A 20,089-nucleotide genomic window follows, 5' to 3' on the forward strand; every position below is an offset into this window, starting at 1 on the left:
TGAAAGTACGGAGTCAACCACTGGACCACTGGGGAAGTCCCTATACGATAATTTTAAAAACAGATTTATTGAGATGAAATTCATGTGCCATGCAATTCACCCATTTAAAGTGCAAAATTTAATGGTTTTTAGTATATTTGCAGAGGTTTGTAATCATCACCACATCAATTGTAGAACATTTCATCACCTCAAAAAGAAACTTACTAAGGGACAACAGAGTAAATGCATTTCTTGGACTTTCTATTAAAAAAAGAAACTCTATAGTCATATAAATCATTCACCATTTCCCCCAGCCAGCAGCTATACGTAACTGCTAATCTGCTTTCTGTCTTTATAGATTTTCCTATTCTGGATATTTCATATACATAGAATCACGTAATGTTTCATTCATTAGTATGAACTTACCTGAAGAAATTGAATTGAAATCAAAGGAATTGTTTAACTTCAAATTAATTTGAAAATTTTGAACTTATTGACGAATTCTGACCAGCTTTTTTTCCTTTTTTAAAAATATATATTTATTTGGCTGCACCAGATCTTAGTTGCAGCATGTGGGATCTTCTATCTTCATTGCAGCATGCAAGATCTTTAGCTGTGGCATGTAGGGTCTAGTTCCCTGATGAGGGATGAAACCTGGGCCCCCTGTGTTGGGAGCACCAAGTCTTAGCTACTGGACCACCAGGGAAGTCCTTTGAGCTCTTTCTTTATTGAATTAATATTCAATATAGTTTGAAAGTGCTTCCCCAGTGGCTCAGTGGTAAAGAATCCACCTGCAGTGAGGGAGATCCGGGTTCAATCCTTGGGTTGGCAAGATCCCCTGGAGGAGGGTCTGGCAACCCACTCCATAGAGGAGCCTGGCATGCTATAGTCAATGGGGTCGCAGAATTGGACACGACTGAAGCGACTGAGCACACAGCTGGTTTGGAACCATTATTAGAGATTTCCTCCTGCTCCTCTTCCTGTCCTTTGTCTTCTAGGTTGGGTTCTTTTTTCTTCCTCTCTTTCTTCTTCCTTCTCCATCTTTGTTTCCTCTGTTTCTCTCTCTCCTTCCTTCTCCTTCCCTCCTCCTTTCTTTCCTTCCCTCTTTCTCTTCCCCTTCCTTTCGCCTCTCATCCTCTCTTCCTTTTTTTCTTTATTTTCCCTATTTTCTCTTTCTTTCCTCCCTCCCTCCTCTCTGCCTTCCTCCCTTCGTTCCTCTTCTTCCTTCCCTCCCCACTTGCCTTCCTCCTTCCCTCTCTCTCTTTTTCTGTATGTTTGCAGAGTTCACATGCTGCTTGCTCTCCCCAGCCTGGGTATGGGCGGCTCTGCTCTGATGTCACAGTGCTGTGATGTAGTATGGGTGACTCTCTGTTTTCTTCCACCCTATTCCTGCCTTTCCTGTGACTCTTCTCTTCCCCAAAGGGGCTGCAGCTTGAGAGTTGAGTGTTAGGTTTTCTGTCACTGGAGGGAATTGCAGGGCTCAGGTAAGGTGGGAGTGGCTTTGTTAGAACACCTGGACGCTGCTCTTTCTTCTGGGATTTAGGTAAATGCTCTATCACAGGGTTCATTCTACTTAATGACGGGGTGTATCCCCTCTTCTGGGATGGGAGCTGTTTTTAGGTCTCACGTGAAGTCAATAACTGGTGTCATTCATTCACTTTCTCCACTTCTACCCATTTCTCCCCAGTAGCTTTTGCCATTGGGTCTCAGTTAGGAGTGGAAACAAAGGACCCCTCCTCAGTTTATTTCCCTCCAGATATGGAGGTTTTGGAGAATAGCTTTGGGGAGGGAGAGCTAGGAAGGGCTATATTTTCTACCCTAGAATCATCTGGGGTTTTTTTGCCTTGTTGCCAATATTTAATACTTATCTCATTAAGCTTTGTTCTTTTCTTTGGTGAAAAACATTTGTCCTCCCTGGTGTAAATTTTTTTTTTTTTTTTTAATTCTGGGGGATGGGAGATCTATGATGCAATTGCAACCTTCCATTTTTACAAAAGACTTCTCAGCCTTTTAGCTAAGATCAAGTGTAGTATGGGAGCTTTCCAGGTTGCAGAGTGGTAAAGAATCCGCCTGCCAATGCAGGAGACACTGGAAACTCAGGTTCGATCCCTGGGTTGGGGAGATCCCTTAGAGTGGGAAATGGCAACCCACTCCAGTATTCTTGCCTGAAAAATTCCATGGACAGAGGAGCCTGGCAGGCTCCTCTGGTAGGAGAGCCCCCCCAAGCCCCCCCAGGCTCCATCTCTTGCCGTGGGATGGCAAAGAGTCGGACACAACTGAGCGACTGAGCACGTTTTTACCCAGGAGTTGCTCCAGATGACCTTTAGGCTCCTTCCAGCCCAAACCGGGTTATAACTCTGAGTTCTCTAGTGGCCGAAGGAGAGATGCAGCTACCACGACAAAGCAGAGTCAGCATAGTGGTCACTGAGGCCTTCACATCCGGGAGGGGATGCTGCCTTCCTCAGCCTTGGAGATTCCTGAGCAAGGACCAAGGATGTAGGCCCCACATCTGCCCAGTCTGGTGCCAACAAGGGAACCTTGTGTGGTGCTTGGCAGGGAGCAGCCAGGATATGTGTCCACCCTGTAGCTGTGGTCAGGGTCGGCTGAGGGTTCCAGAGTTGGTTTTGGGATCTGCTGTCACCCCTGGCTGAGAACCGAGCACAGTTTAGTGACTCAGCCTTGCTCACCTCTCTGTGATGCTCCAGGGGTCTGGGATGGGGAAGGCCTGGGAGGGGCTGTGGACAGGGCGCCTGGTCTGGGCAGTCTGGCTGGCATGCAGGAGGTGCCTCCTCAGTGTACAGGACCGAGACTGGTGGGCTGTGCAGATAGCCCAGGTTGGGGGGGCTCTCCTACCACTTGGCCCTTGGGGGCTTCTTGGATAATTTTCTCTTGCATCTTGAGCTGGAGTAACTGAGACTTGCCAGGGGCTGCCTCAGAGGGGCTCAGAGAGACCCACCTACCCTTCTTCTGAGGACCCAGTCCCTGCAGGAAGCTAGCAGGTGTCTCTTCTTGGATGGGCAGAAGAGTCCGCTGTGTCAGCTGAGTTCTCCAGGAGGACTGGAGCCCATTCCCCACCTGCTCGCCTCCCAGGCTGCTGGCCCCTGGGAGCCGGACGGTACCCTTGTGCCCTGAGCCAGTTCCTACGGTTACAGGCTGGCAGGCCCAGGGGTGAAGTGTGCCAGCCGGCCCAGCAGCTTGCTGACGACCAGTCTGTGTTGAGGACCTGCATCCTGACTGGCTCAGCCACACTGGGTGAAGAGTTGACCCATGCAAGGGGAGGATCAGCCTTAGCTCTCCCCGAGTCTCCATGAGCCTTTGGGAGACCTTTGCTTTCCCCCTTCCTGGGGGCACCTAGAACCCATTCTTTGCAGTTCAGAGGTCAGTGACTACCCAGTTGGAAGAGTGAGATGGACCAAGGTGGAGACACTGTCCTTTCTACCACACAGGGACTGAGTCTTCTCTGGAGTAGGTGTTCCAGCTTCCCTCCTGCTCCCTGCCCATGCCCACCTGTGCCTGCAGGTGTACACAAGGAGGGGTGATGACGTGTGTGAAGGTATGAGTGTGTGCACGTCCATGTGTATATAGGTGCCTGAGTGCAAACACAAGAGTATATTTGTGTATCTGTATATGTGTATGTGGGCTTCCCAGATGGAGTTAGTGGTAGAGAACCTGCCTTGCAGTGCAGGGGACATTTAGAGACACAAGTTTGATCCCTGGACTGGGAAGATCTCCTGGAGAAGGGCATGGCAACCCACTCCAGTATTCTTGCCTGGAGAATCCCATGGAGAGAGGAGCCTGACGGGCTACAGTTCTTAGGGTTGCAAAGAGTCAGACACAACTGAAGTGACTTATCAAGCACATATGTGCTTATCAAGCACAAGTGTGCCTGTGTGATTGTGTGTGCGTGACTTCTTGTCCACATCATGAGACCACAAGCAGGCATGTGTACATGCTAGGCTGTTTTCCAACAGGTTCACCCCAGCAAGCCTGCATCAATGTTGTCAGCCACTATCTGCTTGGTACTCTTGCCATACATGTTTTTATACTTGGAATGTCATCCCTGTTACATGCTTAGGTGTTTCCTTGCGGTGTGTGAGTTTTGCATCTCAGGTTTTGGGTCTAGGTGTGTGTGCGTGGGTGTTGGAGCTCATGTGTGTGTGTGTGTGTGTGTGAGATGAGGACGCTTGTGTCTGTGCGTGCTTGTGTGGTTTTGTGTGAGTGCGTATGTGTGTGTGTGCATGCCTCTCTGTCTGGGGGTGACTCAGGCTAGAAATATTCACCATCACTGCCCCAACTCAAGGGGGAAATCCTCTTGAGTCTGAGATGGAAAAGGCCAGGGACTGCGGGGCTTCATGCTTCTCAGGCTCCCAGCGGCATTCCCAGGCCCTGTGGCCTGGGGGATGGAGTCAGGGTGCAGGGGAAGCATGTGCCGGTCCTAAGGGGATGAGGGCAGAGTCAGATTTACCTTTCGGAAGTCCCCTCTGGGGCTGCTGTTGTGGAGGGGGGATACTGGGGCCTGGGAAACCGGTGAGGAGGAGGGACTGGCCCAGGCCAGACAGTGGATGGGAGGAGGGGGCAGAAGGGAGGGACATCTAGGATCAGCATGGACAGGAATCAGTGTCTGGAGGGGTGTGAGGGCAAGCAAGGTGTGGAGGAGACGCCCCACCCCACCTCCCCCTGTCTGTGTCTGACCAGGTGATGGGGGGACAGGGGCCATCCAGGAGCAAAGCCCCCTGGGCGGTTTGCTGGTGATTAGCCTGATTTGCACACAGCCTGTGGGGAACACAAACGGCACCCACTGAGGTTATCTCCTAGGTTATTTTTTATTCTTGTTTTTTAAAATGTATTTGGCTGTACCGGTTTTAGTTGCAGCATGTGGGTCTGATTCCCTGACCAGGAATTGAACCCAGGAGTATGGAGTCTCAGCCACTGGACCACCAGGGATGTCCCTCTCCCAGATTTAGAAGCACAAGCTCTTGGCACATGGAGGCACCTGGTGGGGTGTGGGGCTGGGGAAATCAAGACCCAGTGGGTGGTGATCTCCTCGGAGCGGCCCCGTGTGGCAGGGTGGGCCGAGCTGTCTACTCTTAGGGGGTCACACCTCTCTGAAGGAGTGACCCTCCCTGAGCCCAGGCGGCGCCTCAGGAGGCTCTGTAATTATGGGGTGAGGAGGTGGCCTCTCCCTAGCCGGGCCTCTCTTTGCCCTTCAGAGCTGCCGCGTGGAGACAAGGGTTTGGTGGCTTGGGGTGGGTTTCCAGGTGTGTCTGAGGAAACCTGGCCTCCTCTGGCGGTTTGTTCAGCTGAAAGGCTCCATTGTGGCTGCAGCTTCCCTCTGACCAGCTCTATTTTGGGACAGGATCCACCCTGCCCCAGCTGGAGGAAGGAAAAGGTGTATTTCAGCGTGTCCTGTGGGTGTGGGGGGCGGGCAGGGGGCAGAACGTGGCCCCAGCAGAGAAAGTAGCTCAGAGTGGCTGGTGCAGGGGGTGTGGAGGGTAGGACCCCGGCCTGTGAGCTGGAGTGGGAGGGGGACAGTGGCCTGGCCGGCCCTGGAGGTGGGAGTTGAGGGGAGGATGGGCGTGAGCGGTCCCCGCTTTCATGTGGCCCCAGGAGACTGGCTTGGCAGATCCTGTCTAGCTGGAATGTGGGTCTGCGGCCTGCCTGCGCCCCACCTAAGGCTTGCCCACCAGCCACTTCCTGATTCCTAGCCCTGTGGATGCCCAGCCCAGGCCCAGAGGAGGCCTGCCGTGCCCTCAAGAGTTCCCCAGTTTGTGGAGGGCCAAGGCCTTGTGAGACTGGGAGAAGACCCCTGCTGCGTCCCCTCCCCAGTGGGTCCTGCCCTCTCTCTGCAGCCCTGGCCACACTCCTGCCCTCCCAGCCTGGCAGGTACCTTCTAGCCTCCTCGCCTCTGCTCACCGGCTTCTCTGCCTGGCGTGGCCTTGGGGCTCTTCTAGACACATCCTGATCCTGCCCATCCTTCAGGGCTCTGCTCAGTGCCACTTCCACGTGGAAGCCCTCCCTATCCTGAGCTTTCCTCTGACTTCCCTTGTACCAGCCTCGCCCTGCGCTGCAACTTCTGGGACCTTTCAGAGTCTCCCCCCGGCCCCCTGACAGCTTCCTGTCCCTCATCTTGTTACTGGGGTGAGGGGATCACCAGAAAGTGATTTGTGACCTGGGCCTGATCCTTCTCATCTGTAAAGTGGGAGTCATGGTATGTGTCTTACGAGGTGGCTGAGAGTTGGGTGGTTGACAAACGGAGACAGGCCCGGCATGTTGTCAGTGGGCAGGTAGTAACCCTTCAGTGCCTCTGTCCTGGGTGCTTGTAGGCCTTTGGGTCCCAGAGCCTGGGCTGCCCTGGGCAGAGCCCCGTGACTCCAGGAATGACTAATTCCACTCCAGCAATAAGCTCTCAGGAGCTCTGAGAAATGAGACTTTCCCCTCCTTCCTGCCTCATTAAACTCTTCTTGAGTGAGTGGAATGAAGATTGTCCTAATCCTTTGGCATGAGGTGGGGGGTTCAGGGAGCTGGGGGAGACAGGCCCACAGCAGCCTCCAGTCACCCGCAGATAGGCCAACAGGTTTTCTGAGCCCCACAGGTGCCCAGAGCAGGAGTGGGCACCGGACAGGGGCTGGAAGCCTCGTGTTTCAGTCTGGCTTTGTCCTTGGCCAGCTGATGACCTCAGAGAAGCCCTGATCCGGGCACAGTTTACTGCCTCAGCCTTGCTCACCTCCCTGTGATGCTCCAGGGAACTGGGAAGGGGAAGGCCTGGGAGGGGCTGTGGATGGGATGCCTGGTTTGGGTGGTCTGGCTGGCATGCAGTAGGTGCCTCCTTAGTGTACACAGGCCTTAGGGGAACGACGTGGGAGGGGTGGGCAAGGCCAGAGCAGCCTCTGTACCTTTCTCTGTTTCCCCACCTTTAAAAGGGGCCTGGGAGGGACTTTCCTGGAGGTCCAGTGGCTAAAACTGTGCTCCCAATGCAGGGGTCTGGGTTTGATCCCTGGTCAGGGAGCTAGATCCCACATGCTGCAACTAAGATTTGCCTGCCGCAACTAAGGATCCCACGGGCTGCAGCGAAGACCCAGTGCAGTCACATAAAAATAAACAAACATATATATATAAAGTGGCCTGGGAGTCCTGGCTGCTACCCTGGGTGACCTCAAGAACTGGGCACTGGGGCCCTTCCATCAAGGGATGTGCTCTTTCCAGGCCTGGGCCCTAACTCCTCTCTGCCCAGATGGGCATGTGTACCCACTCTGGGAGCTTCTCTGGTGGCTCAGTGATAAAGCATCCACCTGTCAATGTAGGAGATGGAGGTTTGATCCCTGGGTCAGGAAGATCTCCTGAAGAAGGAAATGGCAACCCACTCCAGTATTCTTGCTTGGAAAATCCTATGAACAGAGGAGCCTGGTGGGCCACAGTCTGTGGGGTTGCAGGAGTCTGACATGACTTAGCGACTAAACCATTCCTCCCACCGACTCTGGAGGCCGCTGCCACTGGGATAACAGTTGCAGACCTCACCCACCCCTAGAAGTCTTGATGGGGCTTCCTGTGTGCAGACTAGTCTCCCTCTGCACAGGTGGGAAGACACCACAGGGAGGGGCTGGTGACTGAAATCCAGGGAGCCTCATCCTGACCCCGTGTCCACAGGTGTTCCTGGCCCTTGGGGAGCTGCTCCTGTCCTGCAACTGGGCGGTGGTTGCCGACATCCTGCTGGTAGGTGTGGGGGTCAGGGCGGAGGGCTGGTCCTGGGGCGTTGAACGGGGGCAGCTGGGGTCTGTCCTGCTCAGGGCCGGACTTCTGCTGTTGAGTGGCCCAGAGGTCAGGTGGAGCTTCAGAGACCATGGGGTCAGGGACTGAGGTCAGCAAGCAGTTACCTTGGACCAGGGGCCTCCCTGACACTCTCAAATATATCCTCTGGCCATCGCTCCTGTGTTGTAGGTAAGCACATGGAGGCTCAGAGAGGGCAGGGGCCTGGACCAAGGTCACACGGCCCGCAGAGGCACTGAGCCAGGGCTGGGACCTAGGCTTTTTGACTCCAGGCCTCTTTCTTTGCCCATGTTTCTTGACTGCTATCCTTTTAAGCAAGTGGTCTCCTTGGCGTCTACACTGGGCATGCAGTCAGGGATGCTGGACTTCGGGGGCACTGAGCCCAGGTGGGTTCGGGCCGCCCCAGCTCCCATATCATGGGCTGCAAGGCTCAGGCTACAGTGAGTCCTGATGCTGTCCTGACCACATGATGCTAGGTCCAGAGTCTAGCACGACCCTCCCTGAGCCTCACACTCTCCATCCAGCCTCCCTGCCTCCTTCTTGGAGATTGCAGGGAAGTTGTTAAACACTGAAGGGCTGTGCCCTTGTGGATTACACCAGGTCCCCAACCTAGCGACACCCTGAGAGCCCTCTTCCTACCTCCTGGCAGCCCAGCATGGTCAAGCACTGGGCATTAGGGAACCAGAGCTGTCCTGAGGGTGGTCCAGTGCAGGGGCGTGCAGCCGGGCTCACGAACCTAGGTGTCAGCCCTGTTACTGCCACTTACTAACTCTGTGCGACCTAGGCAAGTCACTTTGTGTCTCTGAGCCTCAGTTTCCCTGTGTGGAAAATGGGGATGAAAAGACCTCCTGGATTATGGTGAGGGTGAAACAAGATGATCCCTGTAAAGCTTGTGCCCTGTGCCTGGGGCAGGGAATGCTGGCTGGGGTTCTGGTAATAAATCAGCGGTTCCTACTTTCTCATCTTCCATCTCCTAAAGAAATCCTGGCATCCTGGAATCTGAGTTTGAAAGGGTTGTGGGGAAGTGTAGTCATGTAACTAGCCAACAAAACCTGCTTGAATACTGCTGTGGACAGGAGGCTCACTCTCTGTCTAGATGCTCTGGCCCTCCCTTTGACCCAGGCTACGGGGTATAGACAGCGCTATCCTGTCTGTGACTCCCGGGTGAGTGTATCAGCTGCAAGGCTGTCGGCTCTTCTCTTTTCCTCCCTCCAGACAGGAGACTTGGGCTCCAGCCCAGACTCAGCCACAGACCTGCTGAATGGCCTTGGGCCTCAGTTTCCTTGCCTATAAAAAGGGGCAATCATAACTGGCCTGGCGGGATGAACAAGATGGCCTGAGGGAAAGCCCTCGGTGTATGGGATTATGCTGCCAAAGCTTGCCCCGAGTGCGGCTGCCTACTTGTAGGCACAGGGTGATGACCTGCCCCCACCCCCAACACAGCTTGTCCTCTGAAACCTGGCCCCCCAAAGCTTCCTCCACCACCCCCTCAGCCCTGTTCCCGCTCCACATGACAGCCCCACAGATATGTGAAGACTGCGCCCGCCCGTGGTCTGTGTTGGCAGGAATGATTAACCTGGCGGAGCTGGCCTCTTTGTAACGCCACGTGTGGGTTGGGGGCAGGGGTCGGGGAGAGGGTGGCGGGGAGAGGAGAGCTGAGGGGGCCAGTCAACCATAGTCTGACCCATCTGGCGGTGCTGGGCAGCGGGCGGGTACTGCCCAGGGGGCCAGACTGGGCCCAGCTCACCTGGTGCTCCTCCTCCTCCCCTGGCTTAGAGGCGTCCAGCCCCCAAAGCTCAGTGGGGCCTGTCAACCCAGGGAGGCTTCTAGCCCCTCTTCCCCTGCCTCCCCACCTTCCCAAAGCCTCCCAGGAGGGACAGCTTTGTGACACTTTGTTGGCTGGAGCTGGACCATGTCTCTGCCGTTCTTGGAGCTCAGTCTCCAGGCAGAAAGAGGGGGAGGGGTTCCAGAAGGGAGGGGTCTCAAGCCAAATGCTGGTGAGGGGACCGCTGCGGGGACCTGAGCTGTGGAGTGGAGGGGCAGACCGGGAGCAGGGTGGGGAAGGGTGAGAGGTGACGAAGCTGGAGTGTAGACCAGCGAGTAGACGGTGCCTGTGGGAAGCTGCACAGGGGAGAGGGGAAGAGAGGAAGGTCACTGGAGTTGGGGGGTCATAGGTAGCGAGTGCTGCTTGCTTTTCTAGAGATGAGGCCGGAGGGGAGATGGGTAGAGAGAGACTGGCAGGGGTTAGAGTGGGGCCGGGGCAGGAAGTGTGGGGACGCTGGTGTGGCATGAAGTACAGGGAGGTCCTTGCTGGCTGCCCTTTCTTCTGAGGCCCGGAAGGCGAGAGGGCAGCGGAGCCCAGGAGCCAGGATTCTGGCATGGTCCACCTGCTTTCACTCCCAGCTCTGCCACTCTCTCTGGCTGGCCTTGGTGTGCTCAAATGTGCAATAGGTATTTAACAGAAAGGCAGTACCTACCAGTTACACCCAGGCTACAAGGGCCGAGAGAGCTAAGCCTGCATCCCTGAGGGGTTGCTGTGGGCTCCACGGGCCCCACGGTGGTCCTGCCTCAGAGACACAGCTCTCTTTGATCTGCTTATCCGCAGGGAGGATCATCCAGATTCTCTCTGGGGAAGAGACTTCAGGGACTCTTCAGTTCTCAATGAAGGTCTCAAACTTCATTGAGCATAAGAATCAGGTTTACAAATTTCACTCCCTGGATCAGGAAGATTCCCTGGAGAAGGGAATGGCTACTCACTCCAGTATTCTTGCCTGAAGAATTCCATGGACAGAGGAGCCTGGTGGGCTACAGTCCATGGGGTCACAAAGAGTCGGACATGACTGAGTGACTAACACTTTGACTTCACTTTCTTTACAAATTCATTTTCCCGGCCCTCTGTCCTCAGAGTCTGATTCAGTTGTGTATGTGTTGGGGCCCAGGGATCGGCATTGCTCTTGAATTGTCCTGCGTGATCCTGGTGGAGCTGCTCCTCAGAATGCACTGGAGGGCACTATTCTAGTGCAGACAGCTCTCCAACTCATGAACCTTCTGCAAAATTCTGACCAGTGCCGTCCACCCCTTGTTTACATACCCCTCTGATGGGCAGCTCACTCCTTGCATCCTGTGAAACCCCTGCCTCCTGGTGGCTTGGTTAATAAAAAGGATCTTGGCTCATCACAGCCAAGACCCACTTCAGACTCATCTGCGACCTCCCCACTAGCCTGGCTGGGCCTCGGATGGCCTTCCTCCCTGGAAGACTGGAGACTGTGTATCCCCAAATGAGCTCCCTATCTCCCCCAACCCACTGATGGTGTCTCCAGCTCCCTTCCCACCCTCCTCTCTCTGGGCCCCCCTCTAGTTTGACCATCCCCAGCTGTGGGGAGTCGGGCAGAAGGGGGACTCGCTCCCTCTCCCAGGTCTGTATTCTGGGATGCTGGAATCCTGCCACCGGGATCACCTCCCACCTCTTCAGCAGATCCCCCTTCCCTGGGGGATCATCACCCTCCAGGTCTCCCTCCATCCATGCGTCTCCATGCTTCCCTGCTCTGCCTTCTGCCCCTGGGTAGCCGTCTGCTCACTTGTCTGTCTCACCCTCCCAGGGGTGTCTGGGTGTGAGGGCTGAGTAGGGGCGCGTGAGGCAGGCTGCCAGGAAGTTTGCACCTGGTGACTGCCACTCCGACTTTCTGCGGGCCCTTGATTGGCGCTGGTTATGCCCCGGGCTATAAAGGGAACAGCTCTTCTAAGAAGGGAGAGTCAAAAACAGAGGTGTTTTTGTCTCCGAATAGAGTGAGCCTGGAGTTTTGGGAACCCAAAAGCCTCTAAGCTTCTAAAATTACCTGCCTGGCTCTCCAGCTGCTGGCGAGGGCCAGCCTTGGCCCCTGGCTACGTGGAGACCCTGGGGACCCAGAACAGGTAGGGGGAGACCTACCTCCCTGCCACAGGCCGCAGGAGCGGTCTGGGTCCTGCAGGTTGGAGTTCCTGGGAGGGGAGGAAGGGAACTTTCTCTCTCCAAGCAGCCCTGGCCCCTGCATGGACTTTTGGGGACATCAGAGCCCATGTTCTAGGACTCGGGTCCCCAGCTTCTGGGATCTAATGCCTGATGATCTGAGATGGAGCTGATGTAATAAATTAGAAATAAAGTACACGGGAAATATAATGTGCTTGAATCATCCTGAAACCACCCCCCACCCCATTCGTGGAAAAATTGTCTTCCATGAAACAGGTCCCTGGTGCCAAAAAGGTTGGGGACTGCTGTCTCTAGGAGGCCCTGCCATTCTGCCCAGAACCACCAGTGAGTAATCACATAATTATGGGGTGAGAAGGAAGCACTTGGGGAAGGTGCAAAGCTGTGGTCAGTTCCTCCTCAGGCCTGTTGGCAGGTCCTGGTGATGGGTGGGAGGCCCAGCTTCTCTCACCACCTGGACAGAGTGGCTAAGTGCCGGTGACTCCAGGACCAGCCGGTCACCTCTTGCTGCTCTGTGCTGCCCACCCACAAGCCCCTCTCTCTAGTCCTGCGGCTCCGGCCTTCACACCTTGGCTCACCCTGTTCCCTGTCGGGGGTCCCTTTCTCTGCCCTCCTTGCCAGTTCCCCATTTGCAGGGCTTGAGGTGAGCTTTTCCTCTTGGTTCTTCTCACTGTTTTCCAAACGTTCTGTAACAAACGTGTAAATATTGCTGGAAAGGCTCCTTTTTGCTTTTAACAGCAGGATGGTCAAGCATCAGACCCTGGAGAAGAAGGCCTGGGATCAAATCTTAGCCCCACTGTTTGCTGGCTGGGTGGCCCTGGGCAAGTTACTCACCCTCTCTGTGGAGGGTTTCATCATTTGTAATAGTGGATAGGAATTATGTCTCCCTCATGGGTTGCTTGAGTGGATATATAGAAAATATATATATGAGATATAGAAAATGCATACAGGAAGCACTTAATGAATGTTAGTAATTATTATTATAATAATTAGTATTATGTTGTTGTTGTTCTCTGATGGGCTCAGATTATGGCCAACTAGGCCTTGGGAATAAGGCGTTGGTGTGGGAAGCTCCCCCTTGGATGTCCTGTTGGGACCGTGGACCTTGTGGCTTCTAGCTGAACCTCCTGCCTCCCTCCCTGCCTCCCTCTTACCGTCTTGTTGCAGCTCTGGGTTCTAGCAGGGTTTCTCCTGGGGTCAGTCTCCAAGATGATTCTACTTGACTTGTTTAGTTGGCAAGCTGTCAGCTAGTCCCTTCCATGCCTGGTGCCTTGCTGAACCCCCAGGGACCCCAAGAGAAATTAGGCAGGAGCTTTGCTGCCAGACCATGTAAGGGTAAGGGGAGGAGGGCGATGAACCCTTCCAGCTGTGGGGGATGTACCTTCAGTTAGGGGTGCCCACAGGGGCTGTGGGAGCTCAAGGCAGGCACCTGAACTCTGGGAAGGCTTCAAAAGGAGGTGACCTCCTTGAAGGTCAGTCCTGAAGGATGAATGAGGATGCTCCAGTTGGACCAGAGAAGGGAAGGCTTGCCAAGCAGGAGGCACAGCAGGTTCAATTTATTTCAGCCTAATGTCCTCAGGTACCGGATGAGGAATGATCATGAAAGTAACCCTTTATGTAGGTCCCATGATTATCCCCATATAGGGATGAGGAGGCCAAGGCACAGAAAGGTGAAGTGACTTGCCCAGAGTCAGCCAGCTAGTGAGTGGGGGCTATGGGATTGGAACCCAGACAGTTTGACTCCAGAATTCATATCTTTAACCTCTCCACCCCCTTCCAGGTGGGCCTTTTCAGCAAGGCTGCCTTTGGTCTCTGCCCAGACGGGCTTCCGGAGAGAGAGACTGAGCCCTCCACACCACCCCACCTGGGTGCCCACATATGTGGGCACCTGGCTGTGCACCCTGTCTTCACTCCACAGCCCACTGCTGCCTTCCGCGCCCCTGAGCTGGGACTTGCCCACCCCTTCACTGAGGTCACAGCCATGCCTGGGCCCCCTGGTTCAAGAGCAAACCCTTAAGAGGGGTGGCCCTCATTAGGGGCCTGGCAGCTCTATCCTGGGAGACTGGGGAGCCTTCCTGAGACTCTGAGAGGCTAAAGTCTCGGTGGTGGGGCTTCAGGCGTTGGGATCAATGACCCCCTGCCGCCCTACTCTCTCGGCCAGGCTGTCGCCCCACCACGCAGGTCCTTGGCAGCAGAGGGACAGGAGAGGGTCTGAGGGGCCACCTACTCCCTGTCCTCGCTCAGGGACCTCCCCTGGTGTTCTTGTGTTTTGCAGTCGGTGGTGGTGCCCAGATGCCGGGGGACAGCTGAGGCGCTTCAGATCACAGTGGGCCATATCCTGGGAGATGCCGGCAGCCCCTACCTCATGGGACTTGTAAGGCCAGGTGGATGGTGGGGCTCCAGGGAAGGGCTGCACTTGGAGGCCTAGTGGCTTCCTGGTGGTCCTGGCAGACCCAGCCTCTCTCCTCTGCAGATCTCCAGCGCCCTGCAGGCGGGGCGCCCCGACACTTACCTGCAGCGCTTCCTCAGCCTTCAGCAGAGCTTCCTGTGCTGCGCCTTCGTCATTGCCTTGGGTGGTGGCTGCTTCCTACTGACTGCGCTGTACCTAGAGAGAGACCAGGCCCAAGCCCAGAAGTCTGGCACAGGTACCCTGCTCCTTTGCACCCATGCTGGGCTCAGGGCTGACCCTATAGAAACAAAGAGCACTGGCCACCCCCTGAATTTATTAATTTATCCATTCATTCATTTGTTGATTCATGCACACGTAATTATTATGCCCCTGCTATGTGCCAGGCAAGATTGCAGATCCTGGGGAGTGAACATCAAGTCCAAGCCCACGTGAAGAAAAACAAACAAGATACAAAAAACAGAAGCCATAAAAGAGTGTGTTTGAGGTCATAAGTGCTATGAGAGGCATAAGGCTGGAAAGTGGGAAGAGAGGAACAGGTGGGGGCAGGTTGCAGTCTTTGAAAGGGTGGTCAGAGAGGTCCGCACTGCACAGGTGGCCTTGGAGCAAAGATTTGGAGGAGGGACTGAGTTGTGCAGCTGTCTGGGGAAGGTGCTCCTGCTGGAGGGAAGAGCTTGTGCAAAGGCTCTGGGGTAGCAATGTACCGGCTTGTGTTTGAGGACCTGCAAGAAGGCCGCTGTGGCTGAAGCAGGAGCAAGGGGGGCCAGCGGCAGAGACAAGAGTGACAGTAAGAGGACCAGAGCATGGGGGACTGAAGGCTTTTGTAGGGACTGAGGCCTTAACACTGAGTGAGATGGGAGCTGCTGTGGGGTTTCCAGGGCGCAGGCCCCAAGATATTTGATTGACATCATAAAAGCACCACTGTGGTGCTGCTGTGTTGAGAGCAGACTGTGGCGGGGTGGGGGTGGTCAGTGTTGAAGGAGGGAGGCCAAAGGGAGGTCTGTAGCCATCAGGGGAGAGCAGAGGGGCTGGGACCATGGTGGTGGCATTGAAGGTGGGGAGAACAGGTTGGATCTGGAATTTACTTTGAAAACGGAAGCTGGAGGATTTTGTGGCAGACTATGCCCAGGCATGGTCCCCAAACACCTCTGCCTCCTTTGGGGCTGGCTGAGTGATTTCTGCCCACAGGGATCCTTGAGAGTGAGAACCAACGCCTGATTCCTGGCAGGGGTGCCCCCCCAAAGGACCCCTGAGGCCCTGCCTGGCAGCGAGGAGGTCCCACCTGCCCTGTCTGTACCCCTCTGGGTGACCTCTACTGGATCAGTGCCTCTGCCCACCTTTGACTGTGGCTCCAGGACCCTGGCCGAGCTGCACCTGCCGTTTCTTCGCTCCCAGCTGGAGAGCTGGCAGCGCCTGTGGCTGGGCTGGGAATTGAGCTGTCAGCAACCCCCGCGGGAGGCCTGAGCCTATGCCTGCACCCAGCACGAAGCCACTCACTCCAGCCCCAAGTCCTCAGCCTGGCTGCCAGCAGGCCTGATTAAAGTGTGGCCGGTACAAAGCCCGTGGATATAGGCCTTTAGACAATCATGTTATTTATAGCCTCAAGGTGTCTCTGCTGGGATCAGGAGCCGGAGAGGAGGAGGTGGACAGTCTGGGTGGAGGATGCATGGCAGCTCAGCGTGGGTCTCTAGGGGTGCCCACCCTGGACTGCCCGCTCTGACCCTGCTTCCCCACACTGCAGGGTCGGGAGGGCACGGGACACCACTCTGTGTGCATCACCCTTTGAACTCAAGCTGGGGGCTGAATCAGTATTCTGGAAGATAGGTCTCTACTTGGGTGCTGGTGTCGGGGTGTGGCCACAAGATCCATGGAAATCCTCTGCCTGCACTTACCCAGCCGCCTCAGACCCATGCTGGGGGGCTTGCATGGCTGTGCATGAGTGCCTTGCTCTGCATCCCTACCCCCTCCCCCATGGAGAGGGCCGGCTCGGGGGGACTCACCGGGTTCAGAGCAGCTGGGCGCAGCAGGCCCTGCAGGAGATCAACAGCTTCCAGGCGGGTAGCAGTGAGGAGGCATGTTCTTTCCGCCATGAGCATAAGCGTCTTGCCCTCTCCCCTGGTGCCTAGCCAGGCAATCACTGTTCACTTTCTGATCGCTGCCGCTGGGTCTGCCTCTCGGCGGCTGTGGGCAGAGCAGTGACCCAGACTCACGCTCACCTCCTGACCCTTGTTTGCTCCATCCCTGCCCTCTATGGGTGTCCTACCTGCCCCTTAGGTTGGAGGGGACAAGCTCCAGGAGCTGGACTCTCCAGCTCAACCCCCACCTGCCACCCCCAACCTTCCCAAGTCTCAGCCCTCCCTCTGGAGCAGCCATCATCAGGCTGACTGCCTGCCCCCACCCCCCACTGTCTGATGCTTGGAGCTCATGAAATGGGCTGGCTCTGAGGTTACAAGAAAAACGATTCCTGAGGGTCCTTGTTAGGGTTCTGCTCCTAAGTACAACATGGGCGTGGGAGGGAGAGGGGCATTCCCACAGCCCCAAGCAATCCTCTGATCTCAGCTGGGTATCCTGCAATTCAGTTCAACTCTGACACTGTCTACCCAGTGAGTGAAAGTCGCTCGGTTGTGTCTGAATCTTTGCCAACACCATGGACTATACAGTCCATGGAATTCTCCAGGCCAGAATACTGGAGTGGGTAGCCTTTCCCTTCTCCAGGGGATCTTCCCAACCCAGGGATTGAACCCAGGTCTCCCACACTGCAGGAGGATTTTTTTTTTTTATCAGCTGAGCCATGAGGGAAGCCCAAGAATACTGGAGTGGGTAGCCTATCTCTTCTCCAGCAGATCTTCCCAACACAGGAATTGAACCGGGGTCTCCTGCAATTGTAGGAGATTCTTTACCAACTGAGCTATCAGGGAAGCCCTGTCTACCCAGAGAACATCACATTCCACAGGTTAAGGGTTCAGTCCTACAAGACTATCCCCTACCAGGCCCATCCCACACTGCAGATGCCAACCACAAGTCCAGGTGGTGAGTAGCTGTAAACCCAAGGTTCTCACAACCCCTTCCTGCTGCTGCTAAGTCACTTCAGTTGTGTCCGACTCTGTGCAACCCCATAGACAGTAGCCCACTAGGCTCCTCTGTCCCTGGGATTCTCCAGGCAATACTGGAGTGGGTTGCTATTTCCTTCTCCAATGCATGAAAGTGAAAAGTGAAAGTGAAGTCACTCAGTTGTGCCTGACTCTTAGCAACCCCATGGACTGCAGCCTACCAGGCTCCTCCGTCCATGGGATTTTCCAGGCAAGAGTACTGGAAACCCCTTCCTGGGGTTCCATTAATGTGCTAGAGAACTTAGGAAACCCATTTACTTGCCGGTTTATTACAAAGGATGGAACTCAGGAATAGCCCGATAGAAGAGATTTGTAGGACATCTGAGCATCTGGCATCTGAGCTTTTGGTCCCAGCCAGTGGGTGGTATGGGAGAAGGGCATGGAGCCTCCACTCTCCCCAGATGTCCATGTGTTTACCAGTCTGGAAGCTCTCTGGACATCTCCCTTTTGGATTTTTATGGACGCTTCATTACTCAGGCATGATTGATTATACTATTGGCCTTTGGAGTGTGATCTCAATTTCTAGCCTCCCTCCCCTCCCCCGGAGGTGGTTTTGGGGCAGGGTTGGGACCGAAAGTTCCAACCTTCTAATTGCAGGGTTTGCTCTTAGCCTTGTCTTTAGGTGAGTTCCAAAAGTCATCTAACAAACTGAAGACACTTTTAGGATCTCATCACCTAGCAAGCTCCAAGGGTTTTAGGAGCTCAATGCCAGAAACAGGATGAGCAGCCAAACATATATTTCTTGTTATAAATGACAAAATCATACTTGGTTTCTCCTGAGAAGGAGGCAGTCGGTGTGGGATTCACTGGCTGTGTGACCCGGGCCACTCTCTGTCCTCTCTCAGCTTCAGACTCTCTGGCTCTATTTAAAAGGTGTATTGCATGTGGTTTTTCAAGCCTGTTAGTCACTCAATTGTGTCCGACTCTTTGCAACCCCATGGACTGTAGCCTGCTAGACTGCCCTTGTCCATGGGATTCTCCAGGCAAGGATACTGGAGTGGGTAGCCATTCCCTTCTCCAGGGTATCTTCCTGACCCAGAGATATACCTCGTGATTTCTCATGGACTGGGTCCACAGAAGCCTAGCTCCAGGGTCTGAACCTTCTCCCTACAGTCCTGAGGAGGACACCTGTGAGACTCAGCTCCCAGGAAATGGGCAAAGGCTTCCCGAGGGTCATCGGCTGCCACCTCCCCAGCTTGAGTCCAGGGGCTGGGGAGAAAGATCAGAAATCTCATTTATGCCAGTTCCAGAAACACATTGGTACCAATGAATGCCCATCTAGGTGGTGGGCAGTGACTCCAACCCTGCCCTTGGACCTCACAGCCCCCAGAAGGAACAGGAAAACACTTGGCTGGGCCAAGTAAGGACCACTTACAGGTAGAAGAAGTGGTTCCATCCTTCAAAAGTTGTGAGAAGTTGACCTAGGAGCTGGGAAATAGCCAGAGAAGGTACGGGGAAGGGAATCCCTGGTGGAGGGAACAGGCAGAGGCACAGGGGCTGAGGCAGAAGGTATGTGGTGAGTCATGGAGAGGTGTGGTGTGGTCAGAAAGGAGGGGGTGGGGGTGTGTGTTTTGAAGCGGGGGAGAGGAGGCAGGAGAGACTGGCTGGGACTGGAGGGCTCAGGTGCCAGTTGAGGAGCTGGGGCTTGGAGCCTGTAATCAGGGTAGTCCCTTCTGACTCAAGCGCTTCCTGGAGTTTAGGTTGCCAGGCAGGGCAGGGTGGTGCTTTCTGGGACTGAGCTAGACAGAATGCCCTGCTAGGAGTTTATAGGATGTTATCATCCTAAGTGTTTTGAGGCAGGGCAGGAGCGCCGGGGTGGCGGACTCTGGGAGGGGGAGACAGTATCTGTTCTGTAAGCAACCCAACCCTAGCTGTATTCAGCTCCCAGCCCCTGCCCCAGTGGGGCCGGTCACTCAGACCTCGCTGTGCTGAGGTCCTAGCTATAGATCTTTGAGAGCCCGGCCACTCAGGCTCAGCAGGAGGAATGGTCAGTAGAACATGCCTTTCTGGCCGAAAGGGCACTTGCTGGGCGACCCTAGTCTCTGATACTCTGGACTCACTCGTTGGGAATGTCGATGGGGGACTTCACTGCTGAGCAGGATGAGGCCCTCAGACCTGACCTGCTCACATCATGTGTTAATTGTGCTTCCTGGACACATGTCGCATTCCAGCTCCCAGGTGTCATTCCAGGTATGCAGCTGTGCCTGTCAGTGTGCATGCACCCATATCTGCTCATTTGTGTGTGTCTGAGCATGCAAGCAGGTGTTGATAGGGTCTGGATGATTAATCTCTCTTCCACCCTGACCTCAGGCTTGGAGGGTTGAGCACACACATTGAGATGATCACCCAAATCCTGGCTTGTTTCCCTGCAACACCAGACATCAATCTGTTTCATTCTCTGAAGACTCTTATCTCTCCTCCATGCCTAGATGAGCCCATGAGCTTGTTGGTTTAATGCAGTCTCTAACAGAGCTGGCAGGAGGCAGTGAGAGGCTGCTGTAGCCAAGCTTTATCCCGTACAGGGAAGTATGGGACTACATCAGTTAAGGTTGTAGGCTGGTATGCAACAGAAACTGACTGATAGCTTAAGCAAGAAGGGGATTTGTTGAAGCACATCAGGCGCTCACAGCATCTATGTGGAGATTCAGGAGCCAGGGCTCTTGGGCCATCTTACTGGGGGACCTTCACCAGAGCGCCAGACAATTTTTCCCTATCCTTTTTCCACCCTACTCAAGATTTAAAGCCCTGAATGGGAGAGTCCGGTTGGATCATTAGCCCATGTCTTGATTTATATATAGCTCCATTAAGACCAGGAAACCAGGATGCATTTAAGAGCATCAAAATAAAACAGCAATGAAAGAAAAA

General features: G+C 54.7%; 1 protein-coding gene across 4 annotated transcripts in view; it reads left to right on the forward strand.

The window, feature by feature from the left end:
- Window positions 1–20,089, forward strand: part of SPNS2 (SPNS lysolipid transporter 2, sphingosine-1-phosphate) — an 87,937-nt gene that overhangs the window by 25,380 nt on the left and 42,468 nt on the right. For 2 of the 4 annotated variants that reach the window (XR_009731273.1, XM_061390757.1), the window contains exons 9-11: window positions 7,624–7,689; window positions 13,983–14,081; window positions 14,181–14,352. Coding sequence is in view for 3 of the 4 variants with exons in the window: in XM_061390757.1 (XP_061246741.1) it covers window positions 7,624–7,689; window positions 13,983–14,081; window positions 14,181–14,352 (337 nt within the window). In the remaining variant the exon portion in view is untranslated. The other 2 variants (XM_061390760.1, XM_061390759.1) reach the window with 2 other exon arrangements.

This window comes from Bos javanicus, chromosome 19 (assembly GCF_032452875.1).
Source record: "Bos javanicus breed banteng chromosome 19, ARS-OSU_banteng_1.0, whole genome shotgun sequence".
In the NCBI taxonomy this organism is placed as follows: Eukaryota; Metazoa; Chordata; class Mammalia; order Artiodactyla; family Bovidae; genus Bos; species Bos javanicus.